The sequence below is a fragment of the Pelobates fuscus genome, chromosome 5 (genome assembly GCF_036172605.1).
Source record: "Pelobates fuscus isolate aPelFus1 chromosome 5, aPelFus1.pri, whole genome shotgun sequence".
NCBI lineage: Eukaryota > Metazoa > Chordata > Amphibia > Anura > Pelobatidae > Pelobates > Pelobates fuscus.
In genome coordinates, this window is record NC_086321.1 from 60066989 (window position 1) to 60093179 (window position 26191).

General features: G+C 34.8%; 1 protein-coding gene across 1 annotated transcript in view; it reads left to right on the forward strand.

The window, feature by feature from the left end:
- Positions 1 to 17085, forward strand: part of DCC (DCC netrin 1 receptor) — a 635057-nt gene extending 617972 nt beyond the window's left edge. Inside the window, exons 28-30 of the mRNA XM_063453897.1 lie at positions 161 to 373; positions 15166 to 15308; positions 16264 to 17085. Of these exons, the coding sequence (XP_063309967.1) occupies positions 161 to 373; positions 15166 to 15308; positions 16264 to 16353 (446 nt within the window). The 3' untranslated portion in view covers positions 16354 to 17085. The remainder of the gene's footprint in view (positions 1 to 160; positions 374 to 15165; positions 15309 to 16263) is intronic.
- The last annotated feature ends 9106 nt before the right edge of the window (positions 17086 to 26191 follow it).

The window sequence follows — 26191 nt, forward strand, 5'->3', positions numbered from 1 at the left end:
ACCCAATTCACTGAATAAAACACTATATTTTATATTTCTTTAAGAATCCTTGGAGATACCAATCCTTGGAGATACTAGTGAAAATACAATGAACCCATGCAATATATGATTAAATGAGTCTTCTATTGCTGAAAGCTATGTTATCACCATCTTCTTCCAGCAGTGAGTGAATGTCCAACTTCTCAGCAGCCATCCATGTTATCACACACTCAGCCTGAACATTCCAATAATGATGATGCACCAAGTCGAACCATCCCCACTGCCTGCGTCCGACCGACACATCCACTCCGCAGTTTTGCTAATCCCCTGTTACCTCCACCAATGACTGCAATGGAACCAAAAGTCCCTTATACATCACATTTATCTCAATCAGGTACCAAAATACATATATGATTTTCCAATGGGAAAAAAAGTGTTAGAATTCCAACAGTTTCAACATGTAGAATACTATTTAGAATAACACTGATTAATGAATATGAGAGGTCCAAGAAAATTATATTATTAAATCTTCCATATTTCAAGATTATGCTACTAATGAGTGCAGGGTAATTTTATTTGTATTTTGGAAAGTCGATTTTTAAAAAAATTGTATTTCTTATATTTCTTGCAAACTTTTTTATTTTAACCAAACATATTTTTTTTTCTATGCTTAATACTCCATTCTGGCTTCTTTGCTATCATTTTCTTTTATAATCATAAAAGATGATCTTGAGAAATGGTATAAGAAATTTGGTTTAGTACCCTTTCATATTAAATTGAACATTATTTGGTTGCATGTTAAGTTTACTTTGTTTTACATACATTCTGTAAGTTTTTTTTACAAGGAAAATTTGTCTTAAGATACTAAAATAATCACTTAAATTGCAAGTAAAACACATTTACGGTCTATAAGTTTATGAAACACATTGGTCATTCTTTTACAAAATGTTTTTGGCATCACATTTTTAGAAAATTACACTGTAGTATATTTGTAGATTCGTTACCCTATTTAAAGGGACACTATAGTCACCAAACAACTTTAGCTCAATGAAGCAGTTTGGGTGTATAGATCATGCCTCTAAAGTCTCACTGCTTAATTTTCTGCCATTTAGGAGTTACATTATTATTATTATTATTATTATTATTATTATTATTATGTTATTTATATAGCACCATCAAATTCCGCAGCGCTTTACAATGGGTAACCAGACAAGTTGGACACACAGGAACAGAGGGGTTGAGGGCCCTGCTCAATGAGCTTACATGCTACAGGGAGTGGGGTTAAATGACACAAAATGGTAAGGATAGTATTAGACTAGTGACAGATACAGAAGAGGAATCAGTCAGGAGCTATTAACAGTTTAATTGATACGCTTTTATAAAGAAGAAGGTTTTTAACGATTTTTTGAAGGAGTGGAGACTGGGTGAGCATCTAACGGGGAGGGAAGCGAGTTCCACAGGAACGGTGCAGCCCTCGAGAAATCACTTTTGTTTTTGCATATGCAGCTCTGGTCACATCTTCCCTGGCTGTGACTAACACACCCTGTATGAACATTTTTTTTTTTTTACTTTCAATCAACTAGTAGCTTTCTTTAAATGTTTTTATGGCCTTGTCTCTATACTGAACTCTAATCACATACAGGAGGCTCCTGCAGGGTATAGCTAACTATTAACAGAGCAGGAGATAAGAAATTCTAAATTACACATAATCCTCAATAATGGAAGTGTAAACATTAGATCACTCTTTACAGGAAGTGCTTAGGAAGGCTGTGCAAGTCACATGCAGGGAGGTTTGACTAGGGCTGCATAAACAGAGGGACTTCTAAATGGCAGAGAATTGAGCAGTATTTGGTGTATAGAGGCATGATCAATACACCAAAACTGCTTTATTAAGCTTAAGTTGTTTTGGTGACTATAATGTCCCTTTAAGTATTTTGGACTCAGAAACTGAGATGTTCATAAAAAATATATTCATTGGAATTCAAATTAAACCTTAAATTTTTATTCAGATTACAAGTGAACAGTTAAGAGGACAGAAATATGCGATAGAAAGAAAGAGCACAGTGGCATGCATTTACGAAACAATGAATTGTAGTGCACTGACAAACAACTTACAAATTATGGCTAAAACACTACAAAGCAAATACTTTCCATTTTTTTGTGAAAAATAACAAATATAAAAAATATAAGCAACATTAAAAAAATGTTAATTTTCACACTGTAAAGCTAAACTCTAAACCTAAATTATAGTTATCTTTTTTACATCCCTAGACACTGGCTTTAACCCCTTAAGGACACATGACATGTGTGACATGTCATGATTCCCTTTCATTCCAGACGTTTGGTCCTTAAGGGGTGTTAAACAAGCAGCTATTTTCCATTTACAGTTGGGAAAATGAGAGTGTAGTTATTAAAATAAAAACCACAGAAAGATCTCGTGAAGGAAGTTGGATATGCTTCTACATATCTCTTAATCCTAACGAAAACCAAAATAATTACAATTTGACAATGGTTTTTATGAAACGTATGCCTATTTATAAAGTAATTCATAGCAATCATTCCTAGGGGAAAAAAAACAGTATGAAAAGTAAGTTTTGAAAGATTTAGAACAAAATAACTAGATTTAAAAAATACTTCTGTCTAATATAAATTGTAGAATTATTTGCAATCTAGCTATTTGGTCTTAATTTTACCAGTTAATTCGCTTACCACAGCTCCTTATTTAACTAACACAATTCTTGAATGTGTAATGTGTGTGTTTCCTAATTAGTATAGATTGCATCAATGATGATGCATAAAATTAGAGAAGAGAAAATAATAAAAAAAAAAATTCAACAAGGTATTTAAAAAAAATACTTAAAAAAAATACTTAATAAAGTAAAATATATGAAAAAAAAACCAGCAAAACTGGTAAATGCTGTATTGTTTACCCCTATACTAGCACACAGGGGAGTAATTTTGAATTGCACTTAAAAATATGTAAGATCAAGCTGTGGGAAGAGGGTTAAGCTACTCTGCTTTTAAAAATGCAATTTCAATATAATGCACACTTAAATATATTTCTTAATTTAATAACATTCCATTAACCTAATGGACTTTTCATTTAATAACAGAGAATCAAAAAAAGATGTGCTATGCAAAACAAAGTAAATTTTCTTGAAAGTATAACTGCTCACCAATTTGTTTTGAAATCTTGCCATACGCCTACAATACATTTGAAAGCATAGAAAGGAATTAAGTTTTACATTTGGACTGTGGCGACCTCTAAAAAAAAAGTGTCTAAGCTGTTAATAATTGCATTTCAAGACTAACATTCAGGAAGGGATATTGATGCTTTAAGTATATAAGGATAATGATTGGCTCACCATACAAATCCTTACTATGTAGGTTATCAACAAAATATCTCACACTAAAACTTAAGGGGGGAAGCTTCCACCTATGTGTGTTGCTATGAGTGTGATGATCTCTAATCTATACATCACTTGACTGATTTATTTTCAATTCTGAAGGCTATTGTAATGTGCATTATCAAGGAGGATTTGTATTTAATGGCAAACAGATGCCAGGACTCTGCTTTTGTTCAATCTTTATCTATTCTTTTAGAAAACCGAAAATAATGTTTTTAGCAAGTTATGTAGCTCATTCATTGGTAATATCATTTTTATTATTATGTTAGTTGCCATTCATTTCTGTGGCAAAACAGTATAAGGGAGATATAATTCTATAAAACAACATAAGGGAGATATAAATATAACTTCTAACACGATTAGGTTTTTTTGTAATTCCATTTGAACATTTCTTTAAATCTCTTGTTTTATATCTATGTAGATTGTGTTGATACTCTTCATTCTCATTAGTTTCTCTAATTAATGAGCAGGTGTTATTGGAGATGTTTTTTTAAAAAAAGACTGAGCAATGTTTTAAAGCAGGGCTTGAACTTTCCCATTTCCAATTTTAGCACAGTATTGCACACATAACAAACCTTCATAGATTAGCATAAACAATATTTAAGAATTGTAGAACCACTTTGTATGTATGCAAATGACACATACCAGAGAGTGTGCTTCTATTGTTTGTGTTTGTTTCAGTTTGTTCTTTGTATCTCTGACCTATCTCAGATTATATATTCAAAATATAGAAAAAAACATTGGGATACAGCTTTTAATCTAGATAGCAAGAGAGAAAGATCAAAATACAGCAAAATAAATAGATACACTGTGAGGATAGAGATGCACTCACAAAATAAACGAAGACAATCAAAATAACTGAAGACAATGTCATCTCTGGGTGGCTTCCCTTTGATTCCTGCCTATCCTGTATTCCTTCTTGCTCCAAATCATAAACACCTTTCCCAGGATGATCATGAGGACTCAGGATGGTGTGCAAAATGTTTACCAATACAAAAATGCATATAAAACATATATAATAAAAATTTAGAAAATGGTCCTCTAGACCAGTGGTCCACAACCCAGTCTTCATAGACCACCAACAGTCCAGGTTTATATATTCCCTGTTTTATTCCAATGGAAATACTAACAAAACCTGGACTGTTGGTGGTCTATGAGGACTGGGTTGGAGACTGTAAGCCCATCTGAGCAAGGTACGCATCTACCTATTGTTCCTGTATCATTTTGTAATTGTCCCTTTTATTGTTAAATTTCCCCCTTCCATAATATTGTAAAGCGCTGCGGAATAAGTTGACACTATATAAATACCAATAATAATAATAATAATAATAATAATACATGTTTCGTCCAACATTTTGACTTCTTGAGGAACATAAAATTATTTTAAATGAATCCATATACAAAACATAAAATGAACAGAACATAAATAGATTTTTCTTGATATTTTAGTGTCTTTCCTTTGACAGGTTAGTTGCCTTATGGTGCAGGAAAATCCCAATAGTACTAAATTTATATATATATATAACATTAAATAGTACAAAATCTCTATATATATAACATTCCCTAAGTACCAGCTAGTAACACAACTATTTAGCTATGACACCATTTTTTTCTCAACAATATTTTAAACTAGCACAGTACATTAAGTTTGAACAGTACCTACAATTACTATAGAAAAATATGGAGTATTAAAATAACTTGTAATACTGTTTTATTAGACTATAATATTTTAGAACAGTGTCAAATTCTAAATTATATATGTCTCAAAATAAATGAATTTATGGCATTATGGCAACTACACAGTTAATCCTAAACCGAAATGCAGCGATGATAATAAATACAATTTTTAGCCTCTGTTAAAAATAAAACTATTTGTTTTTATGTCTAATATTGAGAGAATGGCTTTAGCCATTGGAACAGCAGAAAAAAAATGTTTTTCTACATTATTGGCAATTCAATTAAAAAGATATTATATAAGACCGCAATACTCTTTTATTTTCATCTCTAAAAAAGATAGAACCAGTCACTGGGGCAACATGCAATACAATAAGAAAAATAGAGTAAGCATTGTGCAGTTTTATAGTTTATTGTAATTTCAGTGAAACATTTACTTAGAATAATACAATTATTCAGCAAGTTTTATGTTAGGAAGAGTTAGACTTAAACTGTATTTAATGTTAAAATAAATAAAAATAAAAAAATAAAAATACACGTTAAAATGCATTGAACATTATGTTTATTGCAAATGTTCCCCACATAGTTCCTTAATGTCTCCAGCAGATTTAATAGTAATAGGATCATGGATGCTCATCTTGATGACCTTGCGTAGTCATTCTTGAATGTTCTTGTGATGTCTCCTTTTTTCTGTTTTGTTATAAACTGCACCATTACAAATATTATAGAACTCTAATAACATTCAAAACAGAACTGAAGAAATTGTTATGTTTTCAAAGAAATAAAAATTCCTATTTTATCAGTCTTTTGGGATTTCATTGATCACGCTTAATAACAGCTCTTCAAAGAAGTGCATCATTAACTTTCAATGATAAAAAAAGTTTATCTGAGAAAATCACTTTGTAATCTTTCCTTCATGTTCGGCGCATAATAAAGAGACTTGTGGGCGTCGTAGCAAAGAGATGAAAAGTATCAAATGAGATCAGTTTGGACTTTTAAATATCATTTAAAATAAATACAAATAGGTTGTTTTAATATCAAATTCTTCGCCTGAAATCCTGTTGTATTTTTTTTTGTGCATAAATTAAAGGGTTTTTGAAGACGACTGACATTTTGCTTAGCAAATATTTATATTAAATCTTCTGCAAATCATCTCTTTCAAGCTCCAAGTGTTTATCCTCCAGAAATCAATCAGTAATATCAATATTGAAAAGTATGAATAATCAGCACAGTAACTGCATTAATCTTTAACAGTAATAGAAGGACTTGTCTAATCCCTTCAACGCATTTTATAACTACATATTCGCTTCAGCTGTGCCCATAATCAGTGTTAAGGCTCCAATCAAATATGTTTTATGAATACAGATATCTTCTTAAGGGCTTGTGTCTCTTGTGACATGTACTCTATTGGTTGTATCAACCTGTACTGGATGGTGGTACCTTAAAGGGACACTCCACACCTCTAAACCACTTCAGCTTGCTGGAGTGCTTTATGTGTGAAGAGTGTTTTCTCTTTTTTTTTTCATTTTACAAAATGTGCAGATTCCATTTTGCTAACTTAATCTGGTTACACCCCTCTGGCTGTCAGTCCATCAAGTGCTCCTATAACTTCCTGGTTGCTTAGCTTAGTGGAGTTATACACAATAGGCAGGAAATTACCCAGAACACCTGCCTTGCAAAGGCTTATTGAGCAGCATTAAAAAGTCTGTCATTGGACAGCCACAGAAAGTCTGGGCTGGGGAAGAAGGTGGGTGCTTTCAAAGGCTGCAGACTGGAAATCTACAGATTTTGCAAGCTGTTCTTAGACATACCCCAATTAAAATGCATAATAAAAAGCATGCATGTTTTAATTTTGGGTATATCTACTAAATAGTAATTTTTATTTATTTGTTTAGGCAGCGGAGTGTTCCTTTAATAACACATACTTGGTTGGTAATAACTGTATGACTGGCACAGTCCTTATTGGAAAGTATTATTTAAACAAGGTCTTCAGAGCAGAGATGGAACATACTGAATTAAAGCTGCTTCCCTAATATCTATGCAGTGTGCACCATGTACTGTGATATGATATGTATTTAATTTTACTGTAGTAGACTGTAAGAGCCTACATGCATTAAATCAGGCTTCCCCAAACTCCAGCCCTCCAGATGTAACTGAATTGCAACTTCCATGATTCTCAGCCTATATATTTAATTCATAGAATCATGGGAGTTGTAGTTCAGCAACATCTGGAGGGCCAGAGTTTGGGGAAGCCTGCATTAAAGAATGCTCTAGGATTGACCCTAGTTTTGGATTGTTTTGAGTCATTCTGAGTTAGCTGTCAGAGGACCACCTATGCATTACAGTGGATTGAAGGGATTTATAGGAAACTATAGATAGAGTAATTTACAAACATAAAAGAAATGTAGACATGTTTTATATATATATATATATATATATATATATATATATATATATATATATATATATATATATATAGCAAAATCTTACTGTATTCAAGCCAGAAGCTGTAGCTCTGCATTCTGTTTTTCTCAGATCTGGGGCAGAGCCAGCATGATTCAAACACAGCCCTGGCCAATCAGCATCTCCACATAGAGATGAATTGAATCAGTAAATCTCTATGAGGGAAGTTCAGTGTCTGCATGCAGAGGGAGGAGATACTGAATGTTTGGATGCATTTTAGGCAGCCATGACCCAGGAAGGATCTCTAACAGTCATCTGGTGAGTTGCCAGTGAAGACAGTGTTTACAGCAACAAGCCTGAAGGTAATGATTCTAATCACCAGAAAAAAATAAATAAGCTGTAGTTGTTCTGGTGACTATAGTGTCCCTTTAATGCTTGAAGCTCTGAACTGGTCTGTAACGGATCACCTGGCACGCAGACTGGGTACCTCCGTTAAAGGATGCTCCTAGCGTTTCCTGAGGACTCCAAGCACTGCAGAAGACACCACAACCACGAATCAGAGAAGCATATGAGTACTCTCAAGCATATGAATGCTGTAGACAGTTGAATAGGAAAAACCATATGAATAGGTTTACACTCCTAGCAGTCAAACTGGAACAGCATACAATAAATCCTTCCCCAATAATGAGACGACACTTCACTTTGAGGGTTAAACAGGAACTCTGGACTGGCACATCCAGCCTGGCTTTTATTTCCATCTCACACATATAAGACCGCTCACAGGGGAGGTGTAAAATATCCAATAGCATCACGGGTGCAACCCACACATCCCCTCCCCTTAGTGTGACACATAATCCCATTATTCATACAGTTTAAAATATACTTTTTACCCAATATTTATAACTTCAAAACCATACATCACGTTCACATAAAAATACATATCCACAATCAATCCATTCAGGGGATACATAATCCATTATGCCCAAATATTGTACTTGAAGGGCCATATCTCCCAGGGACCATAATCACAGGGCAGGAGGCGAGCAAGCAGTCCCATCCAGGAAACTGGGGCAGACTCTGGTGCAGGGTCCAGTCCGCTACATGGTCTTTTCTAATTCTGTATATCTCTCTGCGCACACAGTCTTAAGAGCTCTTTCAGTAGAAAACTTCAAAAACAAACATAAGTACCTTTCTTGACCTTTTTAGAAGACACACATCTGTGTACTTATTATTATCTGTAATTTGTACTTCTGCTGTAACGTTGGATCACTTTGAGTCCTATTGAGAGAAAAGTGATAAGTAAATATGTTAATAATGTTGTAATTATTAGATTAGTGCATCCTGCGCATGGTTTACAAATTTTGAATTGAACATTAATGTGGTTGGTAAGGTAGATTTACATGCGTAATATATAACTTGTACTAGTAATTCTTCCATAATTATTATTATTTTTGCCAAAGACTGATGCCGCAGGCTTTCGGGCCCCCTCTTTGTGCAAACTAACATGGGCCCTGGACTGCATACATATATAGCGGTGCTTGCTATGTATGTATGCAATAATGTGATGAGGGCCCATTGCTGCTGGTTAAAGTATACTGGGTTGGCAAAATGGCCACACGGCAAACAATAAATTGGGCAGCCTTGCATGCCAAGGTTTCAAATTAACCTCTTTATTTACTCATTTATGTTTCTGACTTTTGGGTATATTTATGTAGAAGGTTAAGCTGCATTTAGCCTTCACGACATCAGGTTTGAATGACCCAGTCATATGTACAGCGAAGCATGCAGTATATATCGTATTACCATTTTCTTAACATTTATTATAATTATCTAAATAAAAGTTATGCTTTATTAATACACGTTCATCTTCTAAAGCATAGAATAGGTATTTTTTTGGAGGAAAAAATATTGCATAGAATATTGCATAGAAAATCCATTTTGTTCTCAATGTACCACTTCTGTGAAATGAAATACTAGGCTTTTTGTTGTACATTTAGTGTTTTTTATTTATTATTCTTTATTTTTCAGTGCATCGTTCATGTCATTTAGTGTTTTTAAAGTCATATGTCATATGAATGGAGGGTTGAGCATGTGTTGGCCTTATGCTTGGTTACTATACAAAGCACGGAGCAGGCATATGGTCATTGCAAAAAATTACGTTATTCCTAATTATGTAGCTGCATTCATATGTTAACCACGAGCAAGATTAATAAAACAAGCCAGCGCGTAGCTTCATAAAACAAAGAAATGTGTGAAGTGGAAATGTAAACTTTCCAAAAATAACTCTTATTGTTAAAATATGCTTAGGATGCAGTATGCACTTGAAAAATGCTGAGAACATTTTGTTAATGAAGCAATGGGGGATAAACTTACTACAACATATAGTGAGGGGTTATAGACAAGACACTAAGGAGATCATTTATCAATGTCTCCTGACTAGAGCCCAGGGCAAAAACAGGTGCAGAAATACAGCAAGATTGTTCAGTCCATTGTTTTCCTAACAGTTTCTATAAAGTGGAAAGTTTGGAGATTTTGATACAGGCTAAATCTGACATTTTTAACTCATTACAAATTGAATAATGTAGACTTTATGTTTGGTTGCAACCTTATTTTCGATTGGTACGGTATAGTAAATATGATTGGATTAAATACTGTAGAACAAATAATATTCCATGCCATTATCACAATCTGGTCTTTAAAGTTTTTAAATCAGCATGGATATCTGATTATTCAGTATCAGCAGCCAAATCGATGCCTTCTAAGGCTAAATGTATGCCGAAAAGTACCACTATGGACTGCATTGTCATGGTGACATTGTTTTTCATCTTTAAGAGATATATGGGATGTCAAAACTGGTTGTAACTTCATAGAAGAACAAGTGTTGTAGAGCAAGATAAAGTGAGTGAAATGAAGCGCAACAGAGTAAAATTGGCAACCCTGGGGAGATTTAATGTCAAATTCATTAAGAAGGTCAAAGTTGGAATTTTCATTGGGATAGAGTTGGGGCAAGTTATATCGTATAGGGCTGAGACTATTGGATGGAAAGAGTAGGCGGCCTACAAATGGGAGTAAATAACAATAGGATAGAGAGCGTAACTAATACAGGTTGAGGAAAAGGTTTACAGATGACCTAGGAAATTAAGAAAAGTGCAGAAGATATGGGGAGGAATAAGGATAAGTAATATGCAAAGTACTTGCAGAAAGTAAAAGTAATGAAAATAGAAATGGGTATGGTGGGAAAGAGCAAGTGAAAAGTGGGGCAATAGGAAGAGCAGGAGCAATATTTATATATTTATATTTAATATAGTAAAGGAGAGGAGGCAAGTGATGATACAAGGGTCTCACTACACTTGGCTTTTAATGAGTGGAACATCTTGATGGCTCTGATATTTTATCTATCTATTTGAGTCTAAGATGTTTTAAGAAGAAATATTTTGTCACTACCATTGTGGCGTACTGATTTCTGTTGTACTAAGAATAATCTTTTCAAATAAGCGCAGAGTAAATCAATCTTCAATACTTATTTAAAGTAGGAAAAACTTTATTATATCTTTGAAATAATCTACAGGCATAAAAAGTTATATAACAAAAAAAAAAAAACCACTTGAAACTTGTCTTTTTTTCAAATGCCTTTTCTTGGTGTTTATTTGTTTGTATCCAATGTCCTACATTTGATTGATTCACTACAATTTTGGGTAAAATGCTATCAGATGAATTTTCAGAATAAATATGAGAAACACTTGAAATTGTTAGGTCTTTTGCTACGGCTTAACAAACGTCAGCAGCCGTTCCTGCCAACAGCATCGATATATGTAAAATATTATCTTCGCCTAACATCATCGCATTGATTTTCACATGCCAGAATCCCTTTCAGATAATTTATAGCAACCCAAACCATTGCATGAATGGTATACACTTACAATACAAAATAAATAGTAGTATTAATTTAATTATATGCACATGTAGGTATGTGCCTATTTCATTTAATAAACAGTGCAAACTAGTTAAATGTTTTATCTTTCCTTGCTTCTCCCCAGAATAGTCTATTTTGGACAGAATAGTGTTCCACTTTAGCCCAATTTGTTGTGATTATTGGAGGCTTCTATATGCATGTAGATTCTAGAGTCTTCTAGATACATTTGTAAAGGTGAATACATGTTTTACTGAACAAATGCAAGTATTTTCTAAAAATAAAAAAAACATTATTTTAAGCATCAAAGACATTTCTTACTATCATCACATTCCTCTCTCAGAAGACCCTAACTGACAAAATACTCCAGAATGCTGCTACCAAAATAAATTACATCTTCCTGTCATAGTTACTAAATATTAAGGCAGATCAAGTGAAAAGTTTGCTTATCTAAACTGATGGCGCAGTGTAATGGGTCTGTTAGACTTGAGCTAGAAAGTTCCTGATCTCTGCCACGTTACATTACATACGCCACCCTCCCTTTTTCTAGACTGGAGTTTAGATTCCCTCGTACAATGACTCTCTAGGTACAATGTTAAAAATATATCTCTTTTGCCTTAGTATTAGTCCGTCCTCTCTACTTTATAACTCTTAATATATATGTATGCATATGTGTTGTGTGTCCAAAGCATTACAATTATTTAAAGGGAATCTCCAGTGCCAGGAAAACAATCAGTTTTCCTGGCACTGGAGGGTCCCTTTCCCTCCCACCCCCCAATACCCGGTTACTGAAGGGGTGAAAACCCCTTCAGTCATTTGCCTCAGGCAGCGACATGTCCCACGTCGCTGCCTGCTCCTCCCCCGCCGCTCCACCTTTTTCCTCCATTGGCCGGTGGGCGAGACTGATCCCGCCCACCGGCCGAGGAGACCTAATGCGCATGCGCGGCAATGCCGCGCATGCGCATTGGCGCACCCCATAGGAAAGCATTGAAAATTAATTTCAATGCTTCCCTATGGGGAATAGAGCGACGCTGGAGGTCCTCACACAGCGTGAGGACGTCCAGCGACACTCTAGCACAGATAATCTGTGCTATGATGCAGGAAGTGACCTCTAGTGGCTGTCTAGTAGACAGCCACTAGGGGAGGACTTAACCCTGCAAGGTAATTATTGCAGTTTATAAAAAACTGCAATAATTACACTTGCAGGGTTAAGGGTAGTGGGAGTTGGCACCCAGACCACTCCAATGAGCAGAAGTGGTCTGGGTGCCTGGAGTGTCCCTTTAAGTAGTGCTAACATATTCTGCGGGCATTGTACACTAGAAAACAAGACAAACGTTTTATTAACATATGGGAATAGTAGATGAAGGAAGCCCTTTTCCAACTAGCTCACAATCTAAACACTTCCTTGTTGACTATTCTTTTTAACATTGTCTGTTGTAAGAATTCTTGCACGCAAAATAAATATGTTTATGCTGCAAACCATGTTCCTTTTTTTGTCTTTTGTTTTAAAGTAGTTTAACTGTTTTAGTGCCTAAATTGTAAAGTTGTGTTTGATTTTAGAGTTTGCCAGTGTCAACCTTTCCTCTTTTTTTTCTTTGCAAGAATTGGATTATATATTGGCAGCCTACAGTCTTTTGGATCAAATGGCAACCCAATCTCATTATGTACTTATTCCCTATTCCAGCCCCTGCTGCTTACTATCATGCTCCTAGTAATTAGCTAGGATGACAAGCAAGTGTTCTTGGCACAAAATTTGCAACACAAGTCAAATTAATTCCCTTACTTTCAGGTTTATTCACATGATGACATTTCACTTTTGCCAGGCAAACAGAGTTAATAACCAGTCTATTTAATATCATTTCTTACAGGGATACAGCAATTTGAAAACATGTGTAGTCTAGACATCAGGAAATAAATTTAAAAAAAGCTGTAATGAACTGTAATTTTTGTAAAAATGGTGATTTTATTATTCTGAGACTTTTTGACAATATGGATTCATAAAAGGATATCATGGATTTCTTAAGAAAATAAGTTTTAACTGTTATCTTTTGTTCATTCATGATGGCTTACATCCATATGACATTTTTATTTTAATTACAGCCAGGATCATTCAATAAATTGTGGATTGACAGGAATTTGCCATGGATTTGCAAATTCTAGTCCCTATCAGCCAACAGTTATCCAGCTTATTTATTTTTTTTATACTATGTTGGGCTTAAATTTTACATTATTTGATGGATTCATAAAGACATGGTGTAATAAATTACCTAGAAAGTCTTTTTTTTTTTTTTTTTTTTTTAAGAATTGACTCTATATAAGAAAATGTCTCTATTTAAAAAAAAACCTAAAACTTATGGGATGCTCAAACCATACATAATTGTATATTGTATACAACATCCTGACAAATATTAAAAGAATACTCTAATTATCCATTAAAACAGTTTAGCTTAATATTTTGGTATATAGATCATGCCCCTTTGGTACCCCTAACTGTAGGTACGAAAATTAAGACATTTCATTAAAATCAATAACTTTTTGGGGTATGTACATAAACAAACCTCTTTTATGTTAAATTGTAGCAATTTATATTGTTTACAAACCTAAACCACCAATACAAATATTCTAAATCTATGAAAGTTGTTTCGTTTTATTTGTTAAGTGTCACGTTCCATAGGGTTGTATATGTCGTAAATACAAGAGACAAATAACGAATGACAAATTAAGACAAAAAAGACAAACTCTATAACACGGAAGCTGCATCTGTTAGGATTATTGTCTATTTATGGTCCCTTTGACAAGAAGCAGGTATATATATGTATATATATATATATATATATATATATATATACTTACTCTTGCTGAAGGGATTTGCTCAGTATGAACATTATTTGAAAACCACTCCAGAGGTATAAACAGGCACACAGCCAGTGCTTCACCCCTCCTAATAGGACCTATGATAATTGTAGATGAGCTTCTGAAATATAAAGCCTATTTTATAGAAGTGCATTAAATTACAATGTCAGATAATACAATCTGATGTGGTAACTGTCACGATTCTGGGAACCAAACATGCTAACACACATACAGAGAAAAGGTGCAGTACCGGACCTTAGAGTGGCCGGGCTAAGCACACAAAGAATAGTCAGGAAACAAGCTGAGTAAGGGGAACCAGAGGACAGAATAATGAGAGACAAGCCGAGGTGAAAGGGTAGGAGAAAGTCCCAAAGTCGGATACACAAGCCAGAGAGTACGTAACCAGAGAGAAACACAAGTTCAGTAGAAATACTAGCAAGCAAAGACCACAACAGGACAGAGAGAGACAGGAAAGGTAAGTATTTAAACCTATTGATTAATTCTGATTGGATAATTTCCAATTAGAATTAACAATCACACGTTGGAGATATGTATACCTCCCACTGTGATTGAGGCACTGTGCCTTTAACGCCGGGTCAGGTGGCTGACCCCGGCGTTTATAAAACTGGGCGGTCTCCCAGCGTGCAGCGTCATGCATGCTGCCACTGGGGGACGGAGAGGAAGACGCAGGCGGCATCCGAGGCTGTGAGGATGCCGCCCGCCGAGCGTACGCCGGGAAGGGGACCGCGGACGGCTGGAGGGTGAGTGCCGCGAGCGGACTGAAGCCTCCCCTCGCAGCCGCCCGCGGGATCCTGACAGTAACATTCAATAATAGACTTTAATTTAACTCACCTACATGGAATACAAAGCATGAACTAAAGTGTCTGTAATGTATTATAGTGATAATTGTTGACCATTATCTACATCTGTTGATTACAGGGGCCAGCCTTCCAAAGGCACAAGTAAAGACAGCATCTCTTGGATTGGCAGGCAAGGCAAGATCTCCGCTACTCCCGGTTTCAGTCCCAACAGCTCCAGATGTTTCAGAAGAAGGTCACAAACACACAGAGGACCCAGCGAGTGTAAGAAAATATGATTTCAAATAATAGACAAGGGGATCCAATACTCAAGAACATTGACAGCTTAGTGACTTGTAGAATTGCCTTTTTTTCAGACAGGAAGGGAGCTGTCCTAGACAAAAAGTCCTAATCAGCAGAGTGACAACCCTAATACTTGTACAAAGTGGTGAGGGATATCGTAAAATCGCCATTTTAAAGTTGTCTACAGGGTTAACACACTGCTAGTTCCTTCATTGGGAATTGTTGTTTGTTGTTTCTTTAACATTTTTTATATTTTTTCCATCAACATTTTACTGATTCAAGTATGTTATTAATCTCAGCCAGAAAGAATATATAGACTAGCAACTGCTAAAAGGGCTTATGCTGTAAAGGGTGAATTTTTTATTGCTTTTTGCAGGAATCAAATACCAACACTAAAAGTGACCAGATCAGTTATGGTCCATGGTTCCCCTCTTCACTTTTTGTAACTTGTTCTCATTAATTTTCTTTCTCTTTAGTATATTTCTCCATATTTTCTTTCACTTCATGCTCCCAATAATTACCCGTTTAATAGCAATAATAGCAAAACTTGTAACGGGTTATCTGATTACAATAGTGTGAGGCAAGTATCTCAGCAGGACACATTAAACTGTGCCTCCAGGACCGATAGTTACCTTGACAGCAGACACTAAGTGCTACTTTAGAGGCCTCTGAGTGCCATAAGTGGCACCTGTGCCGTAGGTTCAGGCACTCCTTTGAATCAAAACTGCATTTATTAATCATAGTCAGTCTTGCATTGATTAGATAGATAGATAGATAGATAGACAGACAGATAGAGAGATAGACAGGCAGACAGACAGACAGACAGACAGACAGATTATACATTTGGGTAAACTGCGCGTTTGAAGGCTTCTAGAAAGGCGTATATGTAGTTTATGGTAATTTTAACTGTTTTTTTTTTTCTTCTCTCTCTTATCAGGTATATGAACAGGATGACCTAAGTGAACAAATGGCAAGTTTAGAGGGTCTAATGAAGCAACTAAATGCAATCACAGGCTCTGCTTTCTAATGGCATTAAGAAAAATATTAACTCCTTTGTTGCCAGAATGGCCTGCAGTGTATTGCGGAGCAATGGATTACAGGTCGTTCTGATAACAAAAATTGTTAATTGAATACCCAGGAAAATTGCAGCATACCAGTGTTTTAAATTGTCCTCATGGATACATCAACATTAAGTCAAAAGAACCTTCAATACCATTGATTTTAGACAAAAGAAGATTTGTGTGACATTCAATAAAGAATCATTTCTTGTGACCTGGATTTCTTTGGAACAAGAATATGGATTTGTGCGTGGGGGAGGAGGATGAAGCTAATCCCATTTTCTGCAAGATTGAAAAACCTTTTGGAAGCGTACATTTCATCACTATGCCACACTCAGTTTTTGTTATGGATGACATGTAACATGTTACATCAGAATAAATTGTCTTTCTGGCGTATATTGTGTCTTAACCCCTTTCAGTGTCACAAAGGTGAGTAGTGCCTGTTTATTACCGGACAAGCAATGGCCATCCTTGTATCACTCAAAGGGGTGCATTTGCAAAAATTATGAGTTACTGTGAATTGACTACTGACTAAAAAAAGTCATAATTCAACCAGAGAGCCAAGATGTAGAATTTGTTTCAACACTTCTGAAAACCGTTTTCTGATTAGTTAATAAACCACAAAGGGTGTATGTGTTCTAAAAAGAAAACAAACAAAATGTATTGGTGGATTTACATTATTTATAGTCACAGAACTTCATCTTTAGGGAAGAAAATATACATATGTATATTATCTATAAAATTATATAATATATATATACACTATATCATTTTGCCTTACAGGAGAAATGAAAAAAAGTATTAAAAAGATAGGCCAATAGACCTTTAACTTCAGTTTTTCAAATGCATACTAGTAAAGATTCACGCTTGATAACAGCCACAAAAAAGGCAGACACTGTTATCTTTGTTTTATGAAATGAATATCATTTATCATATAGGTTTTTCTGGCATATAGTAAATGCAGGTGCAACGTTAAGGAACTGTTTCAATAGATTTCTGTTTCAAAATGGAGCTCTGATACAATTCGTTTTCCCCGAATAATTGAAAATCCTTAATGACATCACTGTCAAAATGTAAAGTGTCAGACAGAGGTTCGAGTTCGGTACTTATTCATTTAGATATATGGTGGGATTGTTAGAAGCTAGAATCACTGGTTATAATTTCATTTAAATGCATCATAGAATGTGGAAGTTAGAAGTTAAACACCATAAAGGCTTGATTATATTGCCTGTAAAAAATGTCATCAATATGCTAATGCTTTAGCTAAAAATGTAATTGTCTACATGGAAACTAAGTAAAATTAACAAGATATCTAACAGGTATTGGATTCCTCTTGGTCAATAGCCATGAGTAGGAACTGATTGAAATATATATTTCTTATCATTTAAATTAGATCAGTAAAGTCCAGCCATGGCCCTCCAGCTGTTGTCAGGTTGCAGTTCCTATAATTATACTTTAATTGCAGCATCCAACAGCTGGACTGTACAATATGAACATCCCTAGTGTAGAAATAATGAGGAGATTAATATTTATTGCACACAATTACATAATTTTGATTATTTGACCAGAAACAGGAATTCAGAATTAAAGACAAAAGACATGGATGGGTAAAATAGTGACTTGTTGTAAAGTGGTAGAAAAATAGTGATTACTTTTAAGAGATGCATCATGGTTTGCTTATCGAGTACCATCTTATCTTATCTTGATGCAAATAAAATAGTTTACAAAATGCAACATTTAAAAAATTAACAAAGGTTGCAATAACTTTAGTAATCTAGCAACTTTGCAATTCATTTGTGGTCCTATGATATTGTAACAATTTAACCCCTTAAGGACCAAACTTCTGGAACAAAAAGGAATCATGACATGTCACACATGTCATGTATCCTTAAGGGGTTAAAGTAAGTCAATACCTCATACCATCTTCTGCTTTGGATTTCAATGAAACAAAATAAACATAAAATATTATAATATGAAGTATTTCGATAAAAATGGAGTTGATCTGGACTAATTTATATGGTTAAATATTTAATTTCAATAAAGAAAAGCTTGACTTCCCACCAATTGTTGATCTAAAAGAACAAAATCAAACAATGGGCAATATGCCCAATTTTATATGAAACAAATAAAAAAAAATATACAGTCTATTTTTTTACTGCAATTCTAAACCTTAAACCTTATAAAAAAAATGAAACGTTTTAATCAGAATTACACATGACACATCATTTAAGATATAGTTTGATTACAGCTGGAGACTTATTGGTTGACACATGACACAAAAGTCTTCATATGAGCTTAGCATACTTAAAAAAATACTTTGAAACCTACACGTTCTATTACAAGGTTTCTGAGTTGTATAAACCAGGTGTCAAATCTTTGCCCTACAGCTGTTATTGGATTAATCTGCCAACATCTGGGTGGCGGGGGCGGGGGGAGATTTTGAACTTCTGTGATGTAAGCAATGTAAATTCACCAAATAAATTTGTAATCCACTTCTACACGTTTTCTTCATAATAATGACACAGTTTTATTCATTAATTTGTATCCATTCCTTTAAGCACTTAAGGACATAAATTCTGTGATAAAAGGGAATCATGACGGAATATTTCCGTCATGTGTCCTTAAGGGGTTCAAGGAACTATCTGGGCACAATAACAACTTCATCATGATGAAGCTGTTATGTTACAAAGATGTCCAGGGCATCTTCTTATCCTACGTTGCCCAAAGTCTGAGTGCTCTGTCCTTCCCTTTAAGATTTGAGTCCTGATGGCCATTTGACACACCATCTTATCAGTAACTCTCCATTCAGAAAAGTGAGTTATAAAGGCGCTCTTCTTTTTCACTTACTCTTCTGAATGGGGAGCTCCTAATATGATAGCAACAAGCAAAGGTGTATTTCAGTGCAAGCATAACATCATCGCAATGAAGTTGTTATGGTGCCTGGAGTGGTTCTTTGAGGTTTTTTCCTGAAGATGGTAAATGGCAAATGTTGTCTAACTGTATCACCCTAATTTACATGTAACACTTTATTTTGTAACTCATTTTAAATATTTCGGTTTCTGCATTTCATTTTTAACTGGGAACCATCACTTTCCAATATTTCTATTATATTTAAATATTTATCAAAAATGTGTTTGAGGTCTGAACAAAAAAAGATAAAATGTAGAAATGCACACTTTATCTTCATTCTGAAAATCTCATCTTGGCTCCCTGTTAGTCTTAAGTAAAAAAAAAAAAAAAAAGATATTCTTGATATATCCTCAGCCCTCAGAATCTGTTAGTCATCATAGGGAAAGGAGGAGAAATAAATGGAAACATTATTTTCTGTTTATTCTCATCTCTGTGTGTATCACCGAGCATCAAATTTAAGTTGTGTTCAGTGGTAGAATTTCCAGAGGAGTGATAATTCCCCCTTAAACTCACTTTTTTTTTGGGGGGGGGGGACAAAGGCGGAGATTATACAGTTTACTGTTGGTTTGCCCTGTTTAGTGTTATAAAACTACTAGACATAGATTTCACCACAACTCATAGTTTGTTGTGTAAATGTTATAAAATTTAAATTAAGACCAATACTGGATGGTGTTAAATGGGATTAGCCATGCATTGGAAAACACTACTGTATTATGCCTCTGGTGGTGGACAAATAAATGGTTTAGCCACAGGTAATATCTCACTATCTATTCCATATACATTGTTTCTTTCTCTGTTCTGCAACAAGCAAAGGTGTATATGCACATCTTGGTATTAAACTGGTGTTTTACCATATAATCCAGTATGCTGCACATGCTTTCAGTGCAAGGGGACACGGTGGTAGGAGAAAACAAAAAAACAACAAAAAATTTTTTTTTATAATTGTAAAGTCGATACTGACAATATCCCACTTTGTGAATTGTCAGTAATTCGGGGAGGGAGGGGTGTGCTTTTTTATAAGTATTATTTAATTTATTATTTAGAATGTTTCCTTTTAGCTAAATTATGATAAAATTGATATCTACGAGCTAGCTGGTGCTGAAGGTTAAAGCTGGGGTACACCATTTGTCTGTGTTTTAAAATATCTATTTAATCTATAGCTAAAAACACCAAGCGTTGTTCTTGCAATTTTCTAGCAAAACCATTATAAATTGTTTTAATTGGCCAACGTCTGTGTGTAACTCGCTGCTCGTAACTGCAGCTTGGCTTCGATTCACTAACAACAGTTAATTTGGTCTTAAATAAAAAGATTGACCTAGTTTGTCAAAATAACGAGCTATATCATTGGTTATTAGAATTTATTGTACTTGTCCTTTTTTTCTTCAAACAATTAGAGAACCTGATTCATCAGAAAAGTAATTTTCAATTGCTAGTTGTAGAATCATTGTCATAATTATGCTTCGACTAGCTTCTTTCTTCTTAAGCATTTCGGCAACAGTTCTGCTCTTTTTAACTAATTCTTCTGGAAAAAAAAAAAAGAACTAACTTCTTATAGAGAACTTTTAGAGTAGCTGTGAGTTAAAAATACAATTTCAAAATTAAGGCCAAAATTAGTTTGAAAAAAGGTTAGTCAAGTTGCAATATCTTTCTATATCATATATTTTGGCCTAAATGCAGCTTTTACGTAGGGACTTTGTGCATTGGTTTACAAAATAGATGTGCAAGGAAAGATTTCCAAGGGGAATGGACAAAAAATGTGGGGGAGTACCTGCAGAAGGGGGTGCACCTAGTCAGTTTGTATCAAAATATCAACTAGAGATACCCTTGGAAAGTCGAAAAGATCTCTAAGGTGTAATCATGGAAGTTGTAGTAGCCTGATGCTACTAATACCAATTCTTATTCTTAAAGAGTTTAAAAATTAAATAATAAAGCATCATTGTAATCCAGTGAGTTGATGAGATTTAAGAACTGACAATTAAATTAAGATCTAAATAGCAGACTTGGGAAAATGAAAAAAAATTACAACATTTAGATTTATTGTTTTCCAACTCAGCTATCTGAGCCAAGATTTGAAGTGTTGGTTCTCATGTCAACACGACTTGTTATTTAATGACGAGACCCCATTGTGTGCAGTCTGATTTCATGCATATGCAAGTAGATAAACCACAGCTTTCTAGACATTTAAACACCTTTAAGTATTTTTTTTCTTTATTCATGACAGAATTTTATTATAAACGTTCCCTTCTAAAAACTGCTGTACTAAATAAAATTTACAGTACCGTATGTATCAAATTTACAGTCTTTACATTTTGTTGCATGTCTTGTTCGAATGGCAGTTTTGTTGCTGTTTTTTAAAAAAATATTTTTATAGTAAAATATGAACTATGTTTGTAAGAGTGTCACAGTACTTTTAAAGTGATGGGTCATTTAAAAAAAAAAACAAAAGCAAACAAAAAAAAACACAAAATGGTATTTGTTGTAGTCCTGCTCAATGTATTTATGGAAATTGTTACTCTGTCTTATTTATTTTTTAATGACTTTAAATAGGTGTACTCCAGCTTTAACTAGCATAAAGCAACTGTTTGTTACAAACAAAACCCGGCAAATAGATAACTTGAGCCAGTAGATGTCTTGAAAATGTCAAATTCTAGCATTGTTAACCAAATTAGATTAGTCATTGCAATATTTAAATGTACATTTTGTTCTCTGAAAGGAAACTTGCTTATAGTTTAAAATTGACTGTTTCTACACACATTCTTGTATACTACTTAAAGAAGAAAAGGGTTTTTTTAATGCACTGTAGAACAGTCCCATATTAATTTTTTTATAGAAATGTTAACCCAATGGTGCATTCTTTTGTTTATTGAATAAAGTTTTGATACAAAAAAAGTTTCTTGAGTTTTGTATCCATTTATTTTATAATTGCATATATCATTCATTTTTCTTTGTAATATATCTGGCTTATTACAAAATCTCTTTGATTTGTAGATGCTTAAAATACTGAAAATGTGCTCCCTGATGATAAAGGGAATTATAATGTTATATTATTTATTTATTATTTATTTATTTATTTAAATTTGTGAATATAAAATTTACTTTTTTATAGATTGGGATTTAAGGATTCTTTAATAGTTTTCTTGGGGTTTATTTGCTAAACTTAGAAACATGTTAAAAGATATTAAACAGCATGCCAAAATGTGTAAATCTTAAAGGACCACTATAGTCACCCAGACCACTTCAGCTCAATGAAGTGGTCTGGGTGCCAGGTCCCCTAGTTTTAACCCTGCAGCTAAAAACATAGCAGTTTTAAAGAAACTGCTATGTTTACACCTCAGGGTTAATCCAGCCTCTAGCAGCTGTCACCCTGACAGCCACTAGAGACGCTTCCTCGATTTATACTGAGTAAATCGCACTTATTTGACGCTAGACGTCCTCATGGACGTCCAGCATCAAAAAAGATCCCCATAGGAAAACATTGAGTAATACTTTCCTATGGGCAGGTTTCAATGCATGCTCTCCTCTGGCCGCGCATGCGCATTCGGCTCCCCACGGGAGCTGACCTCGGCGGGGGAGGAGAGGTCACAAGCAACAAGGGAGCCCGGCGCTGGATTAAGGTAAATGGTTGAAAGGGTTTTAACCCCTTCAGTGCCGAGGGAGGGGGTCCCCGAGGGAGGGGGGCAATCCAAGAGCCCATAGTGCCAGGAAAACGTGTTTGTTTTGCTGGCACTATAGGATCCCTTCAATACCTCCCCAGCTTGGCTATACTGACCACAAGTCGACATTTTCCCTGTTGACGCTCCACATACCACAGTTCAGTAAATGTATCCACTTCACCTAACTTCCTCTTTGAGCAATATAAGGGGAAATGAGCATGAGTTAAGCTTCAAATGTAATTTATGAAAGACTTTCAAAACAGCTGAGTAAAAAAATGTTTCCACATAATTGCACAAAACACCAAAACAACTATCTAAAAACTCAATTTTCAATCTCAATTTAACTTTCCATAGTTTAATGTGCATCTCATATAACCTCATTTGTTTTATGGGTGTAGTGTGAGATTACAGGTTCACTTCAAATATGCAGCATCGGTGTGGAACATAACTGGAAGCTTCTCCCTGAATCTAAACCAACCCACACACCTGCAAAACACACTGTGCCGGATTTTTGTCTTCAAATAATTAACTAAGAGGGGTAAGCATTATTGTCTATTGTCTCCACCAATCCATGCTATTTGGGTGCTGGCCATTCCCACTTCATGCGGAATGATGTTTTTCTACTGTCTAGTTTTTGACCAAGATGTCTCTTGTGGGGTCATTATCTCATTTAACTATGGCTATCTAACCAAAGATCCACAGTACAGGTGGACACATTGTGCTGTTATGTGCATGAGATGATTTATATAGAAACAGTGGGATGCTTTAATATACGTAATATAAAATTTGAATAAATAAAAAAGATATTATCTTCTTGGTGGTGGTGCATTTTTAACCTAGAAAGATTTCCAGACAATCACATTGAGGAAATTTTAAGTAGCAGAACCCCTACACCCCGCATGAAATAACTTGCTAAACTGTGAAGCTATTTATAAATGTGTTACTGACAACCAGCATTCCGTTTATATCACCACCAGTAAGTGCTTTGGTGGTTAATGTACCCTCTAAGTTGCTATGCACTGTACTATAGATCTTGTTGATTGCAACGAGATTGAAATGCCTCATGCATAAGATGTTGCAGCATTAGTACCATAGAGGTTGCTCCAGGCATTCCATTGCTGAATCATCACGTTGCAGTTATCAGATTGTACTGGGTTATTTCCTCGATGCCTCAAGTGTGAGATAGTGGAGCATCTGAGTCTGCCCATTCATTAGATTACTGTTACAGGCTGCAACAGAGATTTGATGACTCGTCCCATGTAGTATTGCTATATCCTTTCTACTTGCTGCTTTACATGTTCTCAGCTATTGCTCAATACTTCAAAAGTGAGGCTGTCCACCAATTACTCACCAACTGGCTTCTGGGCACTGTGATCTTTCTCTAGGTCAATTACAAAGACAGTTATTGGTTTCTTTGCGATCACATTGCATGTATCACTAATGTAGGATCAAGATTAGAAGTAATGTTAGTGTTAGTAACATAAAGTTAGTATTATGGTAAGGATTAGGGCCATGACCTGGTTAACCACACAAGTGTTTAGTGTCCAATGTAATTGGGGTAATAACATGTCAGGTAGAAATATGGGAAACATTTTTTATTTAAATTATTATTAGACTTGCAAATTCTTGTTTCAATTGAATGGCAATTTGTCTGAACTTTGGGCCATCAGTGGATCATCTGAATTCCGTGCCACATGGATATATCACAAAACAAATTAAATGGACAATGGAAGAACAGTTTGTTTGATTCATGATTTATAGATCTGTATGTGGTGCCCCAAAAAATAAAAGAGATGATCGATGGTTAAGGAATAGCTACCATATGTGGATTTTATTCATAGATCAAGAAGTGACCAACAGAGGGAAAAAAATGGGGAGTGGTAAAAATAAATAAATTGATATTGATATAATATATATATATATATATATATATATATATATATATATATATATATATATAATAGATATATAATATATAGATTTTTTGTACTGCTCTTCCTGTTTTCCCTTTATTGGTTACTACTCACTTTATCTGTGAAACAAATCTGTGTACTGGTAAACATATACATAATGTTTGCATTATGTATGTGACAGACCCTCCGTCAATCAATGCTCCTAGTGCTTACCAAAGACCATCAGCACTGCACTAGACACCATCAGCACCGCAGTCCCTACGTCCAGTGTTATAGCTTTGCTGGGAACTCGCCATCCTCTTGTTGGCATAAGTGTCAATTAGGAGGTGACACTTCCCTCAACCAGATTTCCAATGTAAGGTAGAGATGGATATAAGTAACTTTAAAATTAAAATTTATTTGAACAAAAATAAATAAAATTAATATATCAAAATATAATATACACAGATAACTACTAGGTGTTACTTCCTCTCTCTCCTCTTCTGCCAGAGACGCGTTTCGCCTTCTTTCTCGGCTCCCTCAGTCGGTAATCTCATTGGTCTGTTGGTATCCATTTTTTAAAAGTCCTTTGTACCCACCTTTTTTCTGTTTCCGATGCGGGCGCTCAGCTGATTCTCATTCACGGCTACAATTGCGAATCAATAAAATACGAATCAAGTTATTATAATAACATTGTATTGTTTAGAATTTACTTGTTGTAATAAACTCTAAGGATTTTACATTATCTGTTTTTTAATACTTTTTTGTCAATGTCTCAAACGTTGGTAGCTCTCCATGCCCCTGCTGTTCCTTAAGAGTGGGACATTTCTTTGAGGAGAATCATCATGAAAAAAAAGATTCTTATGGCAGATTATGATTGGATAAGTGGATAAATAATTAGACTGTAACCACACAAAATTTTGTTTAATTAAGTGGTTTTGGTATATAGATCAGGCCCCTGCTGTCTTACGGCTCACTTCTCTGCCATTTAGGAGTTATATCACTTTATGTAGATATGGAAAGGTAGGTAAGTATCTTACAAGTTTAGTAATAACATATCAGTAAAAGATTACTGCAACCCTTTGGGCGGACCTTTTCTTTGTAAAATGAGCAATATTAATTAGGTGTCCTTCCCTCCATTTGCAGTAAAACCTGAAAAGAAAAATGTACCCACAGGGCCATGTAAGGACAACCACACTCTTTCTATCTGACATGTTATTCCTTCAATTGCATTGGGTACTGAACACTTATGTGATAAATCAGATCATGGCACTAATCCTTACCCTAATACTAACTTTATGCTAATACTCAGAGAAGCCTGTGATTGGATCGTTTCACTTGCTCAAATCACA